The 19,907-nt window shown below is 43.4% G+C and overlaps 1 protein-coding gene across 1 annotated transcript in view; it reads right to left on the bottom strand.

The window, feature by feature from the left end:
• The window catches only part of PSTPIP2 (proline-serine-threonine phosphatase interacting protein 2), a 71,872-nt gene extending 58,806 nt beyond the window's left edge, over nucleotides 1-13,066 (bottom strand). Inside the window, exon 1 of the mRNA XM_046672242.1 lies at nucleotides 12,722-13,066. Coding sequence (XP_046528198.1) covers nucleotides 12,722-12,964 — 243 coding nt within the window. The 5' untranslated portion in view covers nucleotides 12,965-13,066. The remainder of the gene's footprint in view (nucleotides 1-12,721) is intronic.
• Between the last annotated feature and the right edge of the window lie 6,841 nt (nucleotides 13,067-19,907).

The raw sequence follows: 19,907 nt of genomic DNA, 5'->3' as shown, positions 1-19,907 counted from the left end.
AAAGACACAGGCAACAAAAGAAAAAGTAGACAAATTAGACTTCATGAAAATTTTAAAATTTTGTGCATCAAAAGACACTAACAACAGAGTAAAAAGGCAACCCACAGAATGGGAGAAAATATTTGCAAATCATATATCTGATAAAGGATTAGTATCCAGAATATATATAGAACTCTTAAGACTCAACAACAAAAAAACAAACATCCCAATTCAAAAATGCGCAAAGGACTTGAATAGACTTTTTTTCTTTTTGAGGAAGATTAGCCCTGTGCTAACATCTGCTGCCAATCCTCCTCTTGCTGAGGAAGACTGGCCTTGAGCTAACATCTGTGCCCATCTTCCTTGACTTTATATGTGGGACGCCTACCACAGCATGGCTTGCCAAGCGGTGCCATGTCCACACCCGGGATCCGAACCGGCAAACCCTGGGCCACCGAAGCAAAACATGTGAACTTAACCACTGCACCACTGGGCAAGCCACTTAAATAGACATTTCTTCAAAGAAGATACACGATGGCCAATTAAGCTTATCATTAATCATTAGGGAAATGCAAATCAAAACTACAGTGAGATACTACCTTACACCCATTAGGATAGCTACTATCAAAAAAAAAGAAAGCAACAAGGGTTGGTGTGGATATGGAGAAACTGGAACCCTTCTGCACTGTTGATGGGAATGTAAAATGGTACAGCTACTGTGGGAAACATATGGCAGTTCCTTGCAAAATTAAAAATAGAATTACAATATGATCCAGCAATTACACTTCTGGGTATATACCAAAAAGAACTGAAGGAAGGTCTTGAAGAAATATTTGAACACACGTGTTCACAACAGCATTATTCACAATAGCTAAAAGGTGAAAGTAACTCGTGTCCATCAACAGATAAATGGATAAGCAAAATGTAGTAAATACATACAATGGAATATTATTCAGCCTTAAAAAGTTAGGAAATTGCAGACAAATTTGGTGGAAATAGTGGGGGAAAATTTCACATATAAAACTGAATAACATATAATTTATCACTGTTTTAAATGAATAAAGTGTAAAGTTTCCTGGGAAGCAGGTTATTTTCCTGGTTAAAAAATGTTTTTTTCAGAAAATATTTGATATTTAATCAAGTTTTATTTGTTAAAAGCCAAATATATTGATAAATAAAATTTGTATTACTTAAAAAAAAAAGGAAATTCTAACATGCTACAACATGGATAAACCTAAGGACATTATGCTATGTGAAATAAGCCAGTCACAAAAAAGACAAATACTGTACCATTCCATTTGCATGAGGTACTCAGAGCAGCCAAAATCATGGTGGCAGAACTATAACGGTGGTTGCCAGGAGCCGGGGTAAAGAAGAATGGGAGTTATTGTTTAATGGGTTTAGATTTTCAGTTTTACAAGATGAAACAAGTTATGGGGATGGATGGCAGCAATGGTTGCACAACAATGTGAAGTATTTAATACCACTAAACTGTACCTTTAAAAAAGTTTAAGATGGTAGATTTTATGTTAGGTATATTTTACCACAGTAACAGAATGTGGTAACAGACTAAAAAAAAAACGGCCACACATTCAGTTGCATGGCCCCTGAATATCACGTATATGTAAGTGTGAGTAGGAGGTGAAGGGCAATGGGTGCCTCTTTTTACTTCAAGTAGGTGAGACTTCAGTGCTCATTTATTGAGCACATACTCTGTTCTCAGAACTGTGTCAAGCTCTAGGGACACAGAGGCAAATACGAGGTAAGTTAACCCTAGTCTAGCAAGGAAGACAGGGATGGAAACAGATGATTAAATATAGAGGGAGAGGTGTACTGTGAGAAGTAGGCATCAGACTTTCAGAAAAACTCTCCTAACCAAGACCTGGAGGCAGGAGTAGAGGTCAGCGCAAAGGCTTGGGAATGGGGCCAAGAGAACATCTCCCCACCCGTTTCCCCTGTCCTCTGGAGGGGGAGCAAGTAGTTTCATGTGTGTACTTCACAGTGTGAACGTTGTGGGTGTGAGGCAGGGATCAGCCATGCTCTGTCAGTAAACTTCCCTTATTCTTTATTCTCTGAGTGTATGTTTCCCTCTCCTAAAATACAGTTGTAAAAACAACGATGTCATGGAGGTAGGTGGAACTTTTGGTACCATTCTTGGGGATTTACAAAAGCACTTGAAACTGGAATCTACCCCCATAAACAAGCAGTAAAATATTTAAAGAATGAACAGTCATCTGTGAAAAAATATTTAAGATCACTTCAGCCTTTTTAAAAAAAAAAAAAAAAAGAATAGCAAGTAAATACAGCATTTAAATACCTAAGAATACTCTTTTGTTTTACTTTCAAAAATATTTAGCTGTGATAATTTCGTTTTTGTGTGTGTGCTGGGGGAAGATTAGCCCTGAGCTAACATCTGTTGCCAATGTTTCTCTTTTTTTCTCTTTTTTTTTTTTTTGCTTTAGGAAGATTAGCTCTGAGCTAACACCTGTGCCAATGTTCCTCCACTTTATATGTGGGTCACCACCACAGCATGGCTAACAAGTGGTATAGGTCCGCGCCTGGGATCCAAACCCGCGAACTGGGGCGGCCGAAGCAGAGCATGCTGAACTTAACCACTACGCCACAGGCCAGCCTCCCGTGATAATTTCTGTTAAAAAAGAACGTCTTTGGGGCTGGCCCCATGGCATAGAGGTTAAGTTCGCACGCTCCGCTTCCGTGGCCCGAGTTCACAGGTTTGAATCTCAAGTGTGGACCCACACCACTCGACAAGCCATGCTATGCCAGTGATGCACATACGAAATAGAGGAAGATTGGCGCAGATGTTAGCTCAGGGCTAATCTTCCTCAAGCAAAAAAAAGAAAGTCTTCAACTGGTGTCTAATTCACTAATGCAATCCAGTGTGACCTGGTCAATGCTAATGTAACAGCCATATTTGAAAGTGAGCTTTCAGGCTGTAATAATAGCTCCCAAAGATAATGACGAATGTCATGGATTTGTGCATTGGAGTTTAAAAATGCCCTGTGCTGCGCTGAGCCTCCTGACACATACAAATAGTGCAAAGAGTTAAAGACAGGAACATTAGGGCCAACTGGGGAAAAGCTTTCCTCTTCTTGTGAAGAACAAACATCTACAGAGGTGTGGAAATCTCCTACTTGACCCTTGTCTAATCTTCAGCCTAAAATGCACAAAGTAAGATAGAGCTAATCCCAGAAAGCAGGTTTAAACAAGCAAGCCAAAGTCTGCTGTGTCTTTGAGAAGTCTGACTTTCTTACTTTCTCACACACATACCACTTGGAAAACAAGAAGCCTACAACTCTGAGGTAGGCTCTGAAGCCGTTGGAGGTTGTAAGACTCACAGCAGCCATTTGAACACTGGGGTCCAAAATATCTGGACTCCCGCCGCCTGACTTTTCTGGGTTCTGCAATCTTCAAGGATTTTCATAATATACAGGAGTTTTTAAATTCCTGGCAACAATATCTTACTGAATGAGCTGAACGCATCCTCGTTTATTTAGTTAGAAACTTTTAATAGTTCGATATTTTTAAAAATTACAATGATATTTGAGGAAGCTAACCAACAGATCCTCTTATTTATTTATTTATTTTTTTTTTTTTTTGCTGAGGAAGACTGGCCCTGAGCTGACATCTGTGCCCATCTTCCTCCATTTTATATGTGGGATGCCTGCCACAGCATGGCTTGATAAGTGGTGAGTAGGTCAGCACCTGGGATCCAAATCAGCGAACCCCGGGCTGCTAAAGCGGAGTGTGTGAACTTAATCCCTGCACCACGGGGCCTGCCTCAGACGCTCTTATTTAAAGCTCTTTTTTGCTAAAGCTATAAATTTCTTGACTAGGTAAAGAAAGAAAAACGTCAGCTAATTCCTACTCAGGGTGAGCTTTTCGTTAATACTAAAATTTAGATGCTACTTATGCTGTTACAAAGTATGTACAAAAATGGATATTCTGATTGCATTTAAGAGATAGGAAACGAGAATTATAAAAGTTAATTGTAAAACTATCCATTACTTATATACCTAGAGGTACTCTGGATATTGTATATATTTAAATACACACTCACTCGGCCCTGTGTATCCACGGGCTCCTGCATCTGCAGATTCAACCAACTGCGGGTCCAAAGGCCGTGATGGTTGCCACCGTCCTGAACATCTACAGATACTTTTTTCTTGTCATTGTTCTCTAAACAATACCGTGTAACAACTACTTACATAGCATTTTCATTTTATTAAGTATAATAAGTAATATAAAGATGATTTAAAGTATATGGGAAGACGTATGTAGGTTATATGCAAATACTATGCCATTTTATATAAGCTACTTGAGCGTCTGTGTATTTTGGTATCTGCTGAGGTCCTGGAACCAATCCTCTGGGGCAGATACCAAGGGATGAGTGTAACCAATATACAGCCTTGACTGGCTGCTGTAATCTATAGATGCTTTCACCAGAAAAACCATAAATTAACAGGCATCCACCGTACATACTTATACTATGTTTTGCAAATACCAAATCCTTTTGAATTCAGGATGAACTTTTCCTACTGTAGGTGTATTTATGTATGCATGTATTGTATGTGTTTTTAGGCCTTGCAATAATGAGCCTCTGAGACACCAACCTCTGGACTCTGCATTCACTATATGAGTCCAATCTGTGATTCAACGCTCTTGTTCATGTTAAAAAATTTATTTAAACAAACACCTGATATACTAGAGCATTTTAAAAAAAATGCCTGTAACAAAGGTGAATAATGAAAAAAAAAGCAATTAGAAAGCGCAGAAAAAACAAGAATGGAGACGTAATCATAGCATGCTACTTAGATTTGATGTAAACCATCTTCACGTGCTGTGACAGCATAAACAGCGATTACCGATTTCAGAACAGTGATATATATGCTCAATGGGTTAGGGAAAAGTATGTACATCTATCGAGAGAGAGACTAATAAAGCAAGTGGGATTCAACCCTGGGGAATCTGAGCGAAGGGTATACGTGAATTCTTTACACTCTTGAGATTTCTGTTACTTCAAAATTATCTCTATTTTTCTTTTACTTAATTTTTTTGAGGAAGACTGGCCCTAAGCTAACCTCCCATGCCCATCTTCCTCTACTTTATATGTGGGACGCCTGCCACAGCATGGCGTGCCAGGTGGTGCCATGTCCGCACCCAGTATTCAAACCGGCGAACCCCGGGCCGCAGAGAAGAGGAACGCGCACACTTAACCGCTGCGCCACCGGGCCGGGCGCCTGAAATTATTTCTAAATAAAGGGTTATGACTAATGACATAATTACATAGGGAAGTAGAGGTGGTGATATAAAAGAGCTAAATCTCTATTACAGCAATAAGTTAATAGATAATGTTTAAAACTCCTCTATCAAGAAGCAGCAGGTATAATCACATTATTTTATGAAATGGTCGTAACTACCAGAAGGAAAAGCTAAGGAGTTTCTGCATAATGATGTTGAGAAAAGCTGGAATTTTTTTACTTCCCTTAAAAGATAGGTCCTACGCCTCTCTTAGTAAATTTTTAGGAAGATAAAACAAGAAAAAAGGATTTTGATAATTATTTTAAAGATAGATGCCACGTGCTGCTAGGAATGAACTGGAGAGGGGAATTGTCAATGACTTCACCTTGCCTTTTGCCATTAGGCAAGACAATACAAAATGGCCCTATTGCTGTGTTTTTAGGGACCAGTTTCCAAGAGAGAGTATTAAAAACTTAAAACAGCGGCCTAGGCACTGTATAAAATAGTGTGTGGAGTCAGCATGAAGGGTCTGTGTGACAAACCATTTTCTTCTCCATTTATTTAAGGAAAAAAGGCAGCCTCCCGTACTGATCCAGGGCAGCGTATAGAGAAAAGTCATCGAGCAAAGCTGGATGCACAGCAGCTCAAGCTCTGGTAAGGCCCCAGAATGACAAGATTCCAAACTGGTCAAAGGTTTGGAGCAGAGGGACAGCCCCGGGTGGACAGGGGGGCAATGAGCAAGTTCAAACAGGCCCAAGACTTCCCCAGGCGGAGTAGAGAGGCCCCGCCCACTGCAGGTCGGGGAGGGGCGGGGCAGAGGGTTGGGACAGGCACTAGGAAGCCGGTCTAGACCAAAAGCCTTGAGAATCAGGAAGGCTGGGTCAAAATGAGGATCTAAAGGGCCTACAGGGACGGGTCAGGCCTCACATCCAAGTGAGGAACGTGGGGTCTCCTGGAGTGGAGGACATCTACCTCGTCTCAAACAGGTTCTACAGTCCTCTGTGCATGTCCTCATCTGGAAGACACTTGTGTCTGATCATGCCAAAGACTGGGATTTTTTCCTCTACGGTGGCCCGGCCACTTCCCTGGAGCTCTAGAAATCACATCCAGGGTCATCATCTTATTTTGACAAGATACCATCAGCATTAACCAAGATAAATTACACAGCACTGTTTAACCATGATGCCACAAAGAAGGTACGTGTAGGAAAAGATGAAAGAGAAACGACACACGGGAGAGCATCATGTCAGGCAAACTCAGTTGGGGCTGATCCCAGCTTTAAAGAACAGAGTATTCTCTTTTCAAACAGGTCCACCGGGTTCCTTTAAATAAACTCCCCATGGGGCATTTCAATATAATTATGAAATATGTGCTGACTCATACCTTTTCCAGGAAGATCAACCTAACTTAACCATGGGCCTCTAAACTTCATGGAACATCGGGGTAAATTTAACTAAGGAAGTGAAGGACCTACATAATGAAAATTACAAGGCCTTTCTGAGAGAATTGGATGACGACATAAGGAGATGGAAAGACATTCCATGTACATGGATTGGAAGAATAAACATAGTTAAAATGTCTGTTCTACCTAAAGCAATCTACAGATTCAACGCTATCCCAATCAGAATCCCAATGACATTCTTTACGGAATTAGAACAAAGAATCCTAAAATTTATATGGGGCAACAAAAGACCCCGAATTGCTAAAACAATCCTGAGAAAAAAGAACAAAACGGGAGACATCACAATCCCTGACTTCAAAACTTACTACAAAGCTACAGTAATCAAAACAGCATGGTACTGGTACAAAAACAGGTGCACAGATCAATGGCACAGAATTGAAAGGGCAGAAATAAAACCACACATCTATGGACAGCTTATCTTCGACAAAGGAGCTAAGTGCATACAATGGAGAAAAGAAAGTCTTTTCAACAAATGGTGCTGGGAAAACTGGAAAGCAATATGCAAAAGAATGAAAATTGACCATTCTTTTTCACCATTCACCAAAATAAACTCAAAATGGATCAAAGACCTAAAGGTGAGACCTGAAACCATAAGCCTTCTAGAAGAAAACGTAGACAGTACACTCTTTGACATCAGTATTAAAAGGACCTTTTCAGACACCAAGTCTTCTCAGAGAAGGGAAACAATAGAAAGAATAAACAAACGGGACTTCATCAGACTAAAGAGCTTCTTCAAGGCAAATGAAAACAGAATTGAAACAAAAAAACAACCCACTAACTGGGAAAAAATATTTGCAAGTCATATATCTGACAAAGGCTTAATATCCATAATATATAAAGAACTCTCACAACTCAACAACAAAAAATCAAACACCGCGATCAAAAAATGGGCTGGAGACATGAACAGACATTTCTCCAAAGAAGATATATGGATGGCAAATAGGCACATGAAAAGATGTTCATCATCGCTGATCATCAGGGAAATGCAAATCAAAACTACACTAAGATATCACCTTACCCATTAGAATGACAAAAATATATAAATCTAATAGTAACAAATGTTGGAGAGGTTGTGGAGAGAATGGAACCCTCATACACTGCTGGTGGGAATGCAAACTAGTGCAGCCACTATGGAAAACAGTATGGAGATTCCTCAAAAAATTAAAAATAGAACTACCATACGATCCAGCCATTCCACTACTGGGTATCTATCCAAAGAGCTTGAAGTCAGCAATCCCAAAAGTCCCATGCACCCCAATGTTCATTGCAGCATTATTTACAATAGCCAAGACATGGAAGCAACCTAAGTGCCCATCAACAGATGAATGGATAAAGAAGTTGTGGTATATATATACAATGGAATACCACTCAGCTGCAAAACAGAACAAAATCATCCCATTTGCAACAACATGGATGGACCTTGAGGGAATTATGTTAAGTGAAATAAGCCAGTTAGAGAAGGTTAATCTCTGTATGACTCCACTCATATGAGGAATTTAAAAATGTGGACAAAGAGAACAGATTAATGGCTACCAGGGGAAAGGTGGGGTAGGGGGTGGGCACAAAGGGTGAAATGGTGCACCTACAACACGAGTGACAAACATTAATGTACAACTGAAATCACACAAGATTGTAACCTATCATTAACTCAATAAAAAAAAAAAAAACTTCACGGAACATTCCTCTCTTGGGCCTGTCTTTGATGGCTCTGTCCTGGTTGTATGGTACATCTCTGCCTCTCTTTCTGTGTCCCTTCTCTCCTCTGGCCTAAACACAGGCATTCACCAAGAGTGATTCTTAACTCTTCATTCTTTCTCCTTGAATGACTGTCGCCTACTTCCCTTAATTGTCGCCTCTCTGCTGATGATAATAATAGCTGACAATCACAAGTGCTTACTATGTGCCTGGCACTATATTAAACTCTGGTTTAATCCCCACAAAATCCTATGGAGTTGATACTGTTATTACTCCCATTTGTATACATGGAAAAACTGAGGCTTGAGAGGTTGAAATAACTTGCCCAAGATCACCTAGCTAGACAGGGGCAGACTGGGATTCAAACTGAGCCAGTCCACCTCAGAGCCTCTGTGGTCACTCCTGTACTTCGTGCTGTTCCGTACACTCTTGCCTGGACACCTTTTCACGATGGCCATGTCCACCAGGCCGTCAAACCCGGCATGTTGACCACCAGACACCAGGAAGTACTCAATGACATGTTTGCACTGGTTGTTAAAACATTTAAATACTTCCAAACTCTGCCACCTGGCACCCTGTCCCCTCTCCAAGACATTCCTCTCCCGAGACCCGCCCCCCCCCCCCCCCCCCGGAAGCCAGCAACCCTGGCGTGGTACTGGGGGCCGAAGGCTTTGGGGGAGCTGCAGGATGCTGCTGGCTTTGGTCCTCGCCAGTGCTACTGCTGTGGTTAAATATTGTTAATATCGCTTCTGCCTCCTCCTCCTCCTTCTTTCCCCACAAACCAGTTCCTCCTCCTGACTTCCTCATTTCGGGGGCCTGCACCTTATTCTCCAGTTCGCCTTACATGGAGCCTCCTCCCAGCCCTCCTTTCCTCTCCCATTCTGCTCACCTTCAACCGGCGGCCTTGTCCTGTGGCTCTGACCTCTTCTACCCTCCTCCCGCCAGTCTCCTCTTCTCCCCCTCCCTATGGTCTCCACCCTGGAACGGACCCCTTCCACTCCTGGGCCCGATTCCTTGGCCCCTGCTGGACTCTCCCCACCCCCTGCCCCTTCCCCTTCCACATTCTTGAGGCCAAGCATCAAGGCCCTTGATGTGTGTCCAGGCAAGAGTATATGGAACAGCATGAAGTACAGAAGGGTCATCAGTGACCGCAGAGACTCTGAGGTGGACTGGCTGGCTTTGAATCGCGGTCTGCCCCTTTCTAGAGAGGTGATCTCAGGCAAGCTATTTCAACCTCTCAAAGCTTGTCCTCTCCGCTTCGCTTCCTCATGAGGAATCTAACCAAGATGGTGGTCTTACCCTTGCAAAGGCCACCTCCACTAGAGCTCCTTACAAGGAGAAAGTACGTTATAAATATTTATTAAATTCAGTCACCGGATTCCCACTTGTGTTTCCCAAGGTTTCTACCTTATCCGATCACAATCTTCTCATCCTTGAAACCTGAAAGTTACTGCCATCCCCCCACTGCTCCCAACAGCCTTGCCCCCGCTACCCCCTGAGAGTGTGAAAGCCTTGCATTGCAGGCAGCCCCTGATGTCCCCAACAGTTTCTCCCAAGTCCTGACTGACTGTCTCATCTGCCTGATTCCTGAGCATCCATATGCAAGGCACTATGGCAGATGCTGGGGGCTCAGCCAATGACGACACCAGTGCCTACCCTCCAGGAGCTCACAGCTGGAGCTAAAGGAGAAAGATATACCCACATGAAGGTGCAATGGTGACCTGCCGTGACCTCTGGCAGTGCCAAAGGGACTATGCAGACCACTCTGCTGGGACGATCGCTAAGCACCAGCCTCCTTGAAGGCACCCACTGAGCATTTAGTTCCTGCAGATTGCTGCTCAACCAGTGAACAGCTCTAGGACCTTGGGAATGTTGCTTCACCTCTCTGCCACTCAGTTTCCTCATCTGAAAATGTGATAGTAAGTAACCTACCCCACAGGGTAGTTCTGAGGCTTAGATGAGCTGTGTGTGTAACGCATTTAGAATAGTGTATGCCACACACTCTCTGCACAGTAATGTTAGCTATTATTGTTTTTATTATTTGACATAAAGTGTCACGGGAAATTAGAGATGGAAGACAACCTTTTGACAAATGAAAATGGCAAGCAATAGGATATATTGGAGAATATGAGGAAGCCATTTGGTATAAACCTAATTCAGCCTGACCTTATCTTTCCAAAAGGGCCTGACCGTGGCTGTTGAGCATGCATTGTATATCTGCTTTAGATATTCCCTATGGCAAGAACAAAGGCCCTTGAGATAAAGGTGCAACTTCCCTCCCCCTCCCAACGTTGGGATCTCCTTAAGTATTAAGCATCTTTCCTTAGGCTAGGAATTGATTGCTGCGCTCACCTGTGACCACCCAGCTCGAGATGATAGACTTGCCTCCTGCTATGCCCTCTGAGAGAGCAGACCCACTACCTGCTGTGTCCATCAAGTGCTGTGCCGACAGGGCAATCTTGTGACTATTGTGGGAGGGACATTTCAATCATATGTGAAACGTCCTGTATGGGGGTATATAACCACTCTGTATACCTCACTTCTTTGGTGCCCTTTCTTCCTTCGGGAAGAGAGGCCCTGGGCCATGATCTTCAGATTACAGCTCAGAATAAACTCACCCAAATTTTCATTTATAGATTGGTTATGGATTATTTTCCTCGACACTTTGCAAACTACCTCTCAGGATCTCAGATACCTTCTCAAAGTATAAGCCCAGAAAGTTCTCTCCCCCAGAGTTTCACCCAACTTCTAAGTCTCAACCCAGGCCTCATTTCTGCCCCCTCCCCCAGGCTCTCCTGCAAGTATGCATCCGGAGCAGCTTCACTGGGGCCTGGGAGCCCTGGGGGCTGGAGGCTGCAGCTCTCATCGGGTCACATGCCCTGCGGGCCTTACAGATCCACTTTACTCATCCAACAACTATTTGCTGAGTACCCAGTGTGCGTCAGCCCGTGCAAGCGGCAGTGGCACTGAAAGCCAGCACAGTACCTGTCCACAACGTGCTCACGTGTTTGTAGGCCCCCAAATTCAAAACTATAAAGTAACAAATGCTATGAAGGAACTGAATGTGTGCCAGGTAAGCAGGTGACAGGGCCTATTGGGCTCAATCAGGAAAGGCTTCCCTGAAGGGTCACATTTAGGCCAAGATCTGAAAACCGGGTGTCACACTTTGAGGGAGGGAGAGTTAGATCTCTCTGCCCTGCTTTTTCCCACAATGCCAGTCATGGGTCCCAAAAGTCCTATAATCCACCTGACAAATTCCCAGGCCTCCTCACAGGGCCACTTGTGAGGTCATTCACCCTCTCTGTGATGCTCCACAGCCCCGCACCCTAGAGTTGGGCAGTGCCCCAGAAGAACCTCAGAAACTCTAGAAGGGTCTACACTGTGTCCCTAAGGCCACCGAGCCAGGTTTCTCCACCCAGCAGCCCACCATGGGAGACAGGCACCTGCCAGGCAGCTGTGAAGCTAAATGGAGGCAAGCAGGGTCCCAAGTAAGAAGCTGGGGCCGCTTGGCAGCTGTAGGTCAGCTTTGAGGTGTGTTGACTTCTTGTTCCTGCCTTAAAGAGATGAGGGTGGTTCCTCCTCCGAAGGAGGGGATACAGACTCCTGAGGGACACCTGGGGAGTGAGAGGACAGTGGGAAGAGGACCAGACAGAGGAAGAGGGGCAGGCAGATCCGCTGCCTCCTGGTTGGGCACGTCCCACATGGCCGTGATGCCCCCACCAGCTGGGAGGGTCTCACACAGGCATCGCCTCCTTCTGGGCTGAGCCAAGGCCTGGGGAGGGGGGCTCTGGAAACACTGCTGCCGGGTAGGGCGAAGCTTCTGCAAGAGAACCCCTCTAGGGTCTGCAAGGGAAGTCTGGCGCTAACCGGGCTCGGACAGACTGCGCAATTCCGCGGACCTGGAAAAGACGGTGCCCTCCGGGCGCCTGCCGCCGTCATCCCAGCGGAGCTCACCCCAAGTCCCCCTAAATGCGCTCCCGGCACAGCCTCCGCGGCCACCGGCGACTCGCCCGGACGGGTCGCTGCTCCCTCTGGGTCTCGGCTTGCTCATCTGTGCGGTGAGAGCTGGATGTCCCGACTCTCCGGGGCCCCGGCTACAGACGTCCGCGGGAGGACGCGCGCTGGTGGGGGCGCGGGCGCCAGGGGGCCCGGGACCCGAGGACGCACGGCAGCTGGGGGCCGGCGGAGAGGGCCCGGCGGCGCTCCGTGCGCTCGGGCTGTGCCCCCGGGGGGGCGGACACGGGCCCCCAGCTCCGCACGCGGTCCTGGGTGGTCCCCCGCCGGGGGTCCCCAGCCGGCGATCTGCCGCCCGCCCCGCCGACTTACCCAGAAGTTCGCTTTGAACAGTGAGCCCGTCATGGTCGCGCGGAGCAGCGCCGGGAGCAGAGCCGGGCAGTGGGTCACAGCCGGACAGTCACAGCCCGCGGTCCTGCAGCCGCCACCTCGGAGTCCCACAGCCGGCCGGAGGCCCGCCCCGGGTCCTAAACCACGCCCGATTCCGGCCGCCCGACTCCGCGCTCCTCGCTCCCTCCCCGCGGGGATCTGAGACGCGACCTGCCGCCTTCGCATCTCGAGCCTGGACCCAGGCCAATTTCAAGCCTCGCGGCGTCAGGCTCAACTAGTGAGCCCTAAATTCACCCCTCCTCCAGGAAGCCTTTAAGGATTGGAAGGAACTTGCCCTGTGGTCTGCCCGAATTAGGCTCCGTTACTGCCGACAAGCTCCCTCTTCCCCCGACTGAATTCCTCGCAGAGAAATCCACGCTCAGCGGAGTGTGGAAGGAGCCCCCGCCTGATCAAAAGGTGGTTGCGTAGACTGGGTGTCAGCTCCGTAAAGCCTGGGGATAGATAATGCCAGCGATCACGTGAAGTGTAGATGCTTCAGCGAGTCGTGTGCACGACTCCAGGTGCGCGCGCTGCACGTTAGCCCTTGGGGCACGTTTCAGTCTAAAAGTCGTGGAAAAGTCAGTGATACTGTTTCCCCTTGAACACTAGGTCCATTAGTGGGGTCCTCACAGGGCGTCCAGGAGCTCAGCCCCTTCCGCATTCTCAGGACCTAAGACCCTTCCCCAGCAATCCCACCCCAGCAGTGGGAGCCCCGAGCTTCCTTCCTCTCTCCCCCCTCTTCCATCCTCAAAAACGTAACTCCAGGGCGAGGCAGACCCATCTCTGCTTTGTGGTAATATGTACTCTGGGACAAACTACTGCTACGTGTTACACACCCTGAGCCAAAGCTGAGGCCCCCAGAGGCTGAGTGACTTGCCCAAGATCACAGCATATTTAAGGGTTGGCAGCCTGGGTTAGAGCTCTGCCCTTCTAAAGGAGGCCGGGGCCAAAGACAGACATTACTCCCGGGGCAGATCCACCGGGAGCAGGGTAGGTGCTCAAGGAGTGGGGGATACAGGTCCGGGGTACCAAAACTGAGTGTCGATGCCCAGCCCACAAGGCCAGGCCTGGAGAGACAAGCATTTGCTCCCTGAGCAGGTTCTAGCTGGGTCCAGACACAGGGAAAGGACAATTGCTTTTGAAAGAGATGATTTGAATGACAGCTAAAAGGTTCTGCCTGGTAATACCACCCCCAGTCCCACGGTGATGAAATCCCACCAGTAGAGTCATCCACATGCAAAGATGGAGAGGTGGCCTCCAGGCCTGGGTCACTCCAAGGGCATGCATCCATTCATCTGGCTGTTCATCTCTTCGGAGAGCAGCGGGGTTAGAAGGAAGGAAGGGAAGCCTGGCAGCACCATCAGCGGGCAGATGGACAGACTGAGCTGCTGGAGGGGTAAGAAATAGCAGCTAACTGGGGAGATGAAAGAAGCTGAAATGCCAAAGACAGGACCAAGATTTTTCCTGGAAGTTTTGAAGATTTGGAACAAATATTTTAGATACAATTCTAAATGTCTGTTTTAACTTTTAATACGTATTTTTTAAAAATTTTTTTGAAGATTGGCCCCTGAGCTAACAACTGTTGCCAATCTTCTTTTTTCTTTTCTTTTTTTTTTTTCTGCTTTTCCTCCCCAAATGCCCCCAGTACATAGTTGTATATTTTGGTTTTGGATCCATCTAGTGGCAGGTGGGACGCCGCCTCAGCGTTGCCTAGTGAGCGGGGCCATGTCCGCGCCCAGGACCGGAATCTGCGGAACCCTGGGCCGTGGAAGCGGGGCGCGCGAACTTAATTACTCAGCCGCGGGCTGGCCCAATACATATATATTTTTAAGTCTTGGAAAGCCTTACAAGCTCTCACGGTACAGTGCACTTCATTTTTGCTGCTCGGGCCTCAGAGATCCCTGAATTTTAACTCTCTTCCACCACCTGGTGGCAAAATTGCGAATTGCAGAAAGGTGTCCATCCTGCCTGAAAATGTTACCCGTTCTCTCCTCATGTATTAAGCTCATCCTCTTACAGGTGTTATGAGTAAAAACACAAGGGAAATGTGCACTATATCCAAGCCTCTATAAGAAATTTGTGAAATTTTTCTAACAAAGTTAAATGACACTACTTCAGTGATTACGAAATAATGAAATTTAATGATCTATACACTTAAGATAATCACTGTTAATATTTTGGCATAATCTCTTCCGATAATATACATTTGCATGGTTAAAAGTTCTTACTCTACATAAAATTTGGGGTCTTCCTTTTTTAACTTGACGATACTTCAGAAGTATTTTCTGAAGTCCTGAAACACATTTTTCCCAGCAAAAAGTTTGATAGCACACAATGCTGGCCAAATAGACACTCTTGCATGTAAAAATTGAAAATCTCTGTGAAGAGAAATTTGGCCATGTCATCAAAATTTTAAATGCACCTATCCTTTTTTTTATTAAGGTCATATTGGCTTACAATATTGTGTAAATTTCAAGTGTACATCGTTGTATTTTATTTTCTGTATAGACTACATCGCGTTCACCACCAAGAGTCTAGCTGCCATCCATCACCAGACATATGTGCCCCTTTACCCACTTCACCCTTCCCCACCCCCTGCTCCTCTGGTAACCACCCATCCGTTCTCCTAATCTATGTGTTTATCTTCTACATATGAGTGAAATCATATAGTTTTTGTCTTTCTCTGACTTATTTCACTCAGCATAACACCCTCAAGGTCCCTACATGTTGTTGCAAATGGTATAATTTTGTCTTTTTTATGGCTGAGTAGTATTCCGTTGTATATATATACATCACATCTTCTTTATCTATTCATCAGTTGCTGGGCACTTGGGTTGCTTCCATGTCTTGGCTATTGTGACTAACGCTGCAGTGAACATAGGGGTGCATATATTTTTTTGAAGTATCGATGTCATTGTCTTTGGATAAATACCCAGTAGTGGAATAGCTGGATCATATGGTATTTCTATAAAATCTCTTTTGACCCAACAATTCCACATTGAAGAATTTACCCTCAAAATATATTCTCACATGTGCAAAGTGAAATACGTATACAGTCATTCATAGCAGCATAGTTATTCCAGAGAAAGATTTGAAACAACTAAAAGTCCATCGATGAATAACTACTTGAATATGTTGTGATACATCTGCACAATGGAATCACACTCAAGCATAAAGAAAATGAGGAAGATCTTTGTGTGTTGATATGGAATAATCACCAGAAAAAAGCAAGATGTAGAACAAGCCATTTGGGTGAGAAAAAAGAACAGACACACGCATTTTAAATGGTTCCCTCTGAGGAGGGGATTGGAGCTGAGAGACGTAGATGCGAAGGAGACCTGCTTTTCACTTCTTGCCATTTTGGACCTCTGAATTAGTACTATCTGAGTTTATTACAAACCCTTTAAAAAGAATACTCTTCAATACCATTTTTAATTTTTCCATAATTTCCCATCAAGTGAATATATTAATACTTTCTTAGCATTTCCCTAATGCTTTTAAAACTATTACTGTGATAAAAGTATTTTACTATTGAGGTCATAGGTTTATAACATTGTGAAATTCAGGTGTACATTATTATTTATCAACTTCTGTATAGACTACATCTTATGCATCACCAGGATTCTAATTTTTATCTATTACCATATATATGTGCCCCTTTACCCCTTCTGTCCACCCCCCCAGCCGGCTTCCCCTGTGGTAACTCTTAATCTGTTCTCTTTGTCCATGTGTTTGTTTATTTTCCACATACAAGTGGAATCATGTGGTGTTTGTCTTTCTGTGTCTGGCTTATTTTACTTAACATAATACCCTCAAAGTCCATCCATGTTGTTGCAAATGGGACGATTTTGTCTTTTTTATGGCTGAGTAGTATTCTATTGTATATATACACTACATCTTTATCCATTCATCAGTTGAGTTGCTTCCATGTCTTGGCTATTGTGAATACTGCTGCAATGAACATAGGGCTGCATAAGTCTCTTTAGATTGTTGATTTCATGTTCTTTGGGTAAATACACAGTAGTGGGATGGCTGGGTCACACGGTATTTCTATTTTTAATTTTTTGAGAAATCTCCATACTGTTTTCCATAGTGGCTACACCACTTTGCATTCCCACCAGTAGTGTGGGAGGATTCCCTTTTTTCCACATTTGTTATTTTTTGTCTTCGTAATTAGAGCCATTCTAACAGGTGTAAGGTGATATCTCATTGTAGTTTTGATCTGCATTTTCCTGATGATGAGTGATATCAAACATCTTTTCCTGTGCATATTGGCCATCTGTATATCTTCTTTGGAAAAATGTCTGCTCATATCCTATACCCACTTTATGATCAGATTGTTTTTTTGTTGTTGAGTTGTATGAGTTCTTTATATATTTTGGACATTAACCCCTTGTCAGATATATGGTTTGCAAATATTTTCTCCCAGTTGGTGGATTCTCTTTTCATTTTGTTCCTGGTTTCCTTTGCCTTGCAGAAGCTCTTCAGTCTGATGTAGTCCCACTTGTCTGCTTTTTCTTTCGTTTCCCATGCCTAAGCAGACATGGTATTTGAAAAGATGCTGCTGAGACTGATGTCAAAGAGTGTACTGCCTGTATTTTCTTCTAGAAGTTTCATGGTTTCAGGTATTACCTTCAAGACTTTAATCCATTTTGAGTTACTTTTTGTGTATGGCATAAGATAATGGTCTACTTTCATTCTTTTGCATGTGGCTGTCCAGTTTTCCCGATACCATTTATTGAAGAGGCTTTCCTTTCTCCATTGTATGTTCTTGGCTCTTTTGTCAAAGATTAGCTGTCCATAGATGCATGGTTTTATTTCTGGGCTTTCACTTCTCTTCCATTGATCTGTGTGTCTGTTTTTGTATCAATAACATGCTATTTTGATCGCTATAGCTTTGTACTATATTGTGAAGTCAGGGATCGTGATGCCTCCAGCTTTGTCCTTTTTTCTCAGGATTGCTTTGGCTATTTGGAGTCTTTTGTTTTTACTTATAAATATTGGGATTCTTTGTTCTATTTCTGTGAAGAATGTCATTGGGATTCTTATTGGGATTGCATTGAATCTGTAGATTGCTTTAGGTAATATGGACATATATTCTTCCAATCTGCGTGCATGGAATATCTTTCCATTTCTTCATGTCATCTTCGATTTCTTTCAATAACGTCTTATTAGTTTTCATTGATAGGTCTTTCACCTCCTTGGTTAAATTTTTTCCTAGATATTTTATTCCTTTTGTTGTGATTGTAAATGGGACTGTATTCTTGAGTTATCTTTCTGTTAGTTCATTATTAGAGTATAGAAATGCAACTGATTTTTCTAAGTTGATTTTGTACCCTGCATCTTTGCTGTAGTTGTTGATCATTTATAATAGTTTTCCGATGGAGTCTTTAGGGCTTTCTGTATATAGAATCATGCCATCTGCAAACAGTGAGTTTCACTTCTTCCTTTCCAATATGGATACCTTTTATTTCTTTTTCTTGCCGAATTTCTCTGGCCAAAACCTCTAGTACTATGTTGAATAAGAGTAGTGGGAGTGGGTGCCCTTGTCTTGTTCCTGTTCTCAGAGGGATGGCTTTCAGTTTTTCACTGTTGAGTCTGGTGTTGGCTGTGGGTTTGTCATATATGGCCGTTATCATGTTGAAGTACTTTCCTTCCATACCTATTCTATTGGGAGTTTTATCATAAATGGATGTTGGATCTTGTCAAATGCTTCCTCTGCATCAGTTGAGATGATCATGTGATTTTTATTCCTCATTTTGTCAATGTGGTCTATCACAGTGGTTGATTTGCAGATGTTGAACCATCTCTGTGTCCCTGGTATAAATCCCACTTGATCATGGTGTATGATCCTTTTAATGTATTGCTGTATTCAGTTTGCCAATATTTTGTTGAGGACTTTTGCATCCACATTCATTAGTGATATTGATCTGTAATTTTTCTTCTTTGTGTTGTCCTCATCTGGCTCTGGGATCAGGGTGATGTTTGCCTCATAGAATATTAGGAAGCATTCCATCTTCTTCAATTTTTGGAATAATTCAAGAAGGATAGGTATTAAATCTTCTTTGAATGTTTGGTAGAATTCTCCAGAGAAGCCATCTGGTCCTGGACTTTGTTTTGTTTTTTTTTTTTTGGAGGTTTTTGATTACTGTTTCAATCTCTTTACTTGTGATTGATCTATTCATATTCTCTATTTCTTCTTGATTCAGTTTTGGGAGGTTGTATGAGTCTAAGAATTTATCCATTTCTTTGAGGTTGTCCAATTGGTTGGCATTAGGTTTTTCATAATATTCTCTTAAAATCCTTTGTATTTCTGTGGTACCCATTGTAATTTCTCCCCTTTCATTTCTAATTTTATTTATTTGAGGCTCCTCTCCTTTTTCCTTAGTGAGTCTGGCTAAGAGTTTGTCAGTTATGTTTATCTTCTCAAAGAACTAGCTCTTAGTTTCATTGATCCTTTCTACTGTGTTTTTATTTTTATTTTTTGGTTTCTGTTTCATTTATTTATGTGCCAATTTTTATTATTTCCCTCCTTCTGCTGACTTTGGACTTCATTTCTTCTTCTTTTTCTAGTTCTGTTAGGTGCAGTTTAAGATTACCTATTTGAGTTTTTTCTTGTTTGTTGAGGTTGGCCTGTATTGCTATGAATTTCCCTCTTAGGACCACTTTTGCTGCATCCCATAAGAGTTGGTATGATGTGTTTTCATTTTCATTTGTCTCCAGATTTTTTTGATTTCTCCTTTGATTTCTTCATTGATCCAATGGTTGTTCAGCAGCATATTGTTTACTCTCCACATATTCATGACTTTCCCAGTTTTTTTCTTGTAGTTGATTTCTAGTTTCATAGCATTGTGGTCAGAAAAGATGCTTGATATGATTTGAAGCTTCTCAAATTTACTGAGGCTTGCCTTGTTTCCCAACATATGGTCTATTTTTGAGAATGTTCCATGTGCACTTGAGAAGAATGTATATTCTGCTGTTTTGGGATAGTGTTCTATATATATCTATTAAGTTCATCTGGTCTAGTTTTTCATTGAATTCCATTTCCTTGCTGACTTTCTGTCTGGATGATCTATCCATTGATGTAAGTGTCGTGTTGAGGTCACCTACTATTATTGTGTTGCTGTTA

This window comes from Equus quagga, chromosome 9 (genome assembly GCF_021613505.1).
Source record: "Equus quagga isolate Etosha38 chromosome 9, UCLA_HA_Equagga_1.0, whole genome shotgun sequence".
NCBI lineage: Eukaryota > Metazoa > Chordata > Mammalia > Perissodactyla > Equidae > Equus > Equus quagga.
This window is presented reverse-complemented; position numbering and strand designations above follow the sequence as displayed.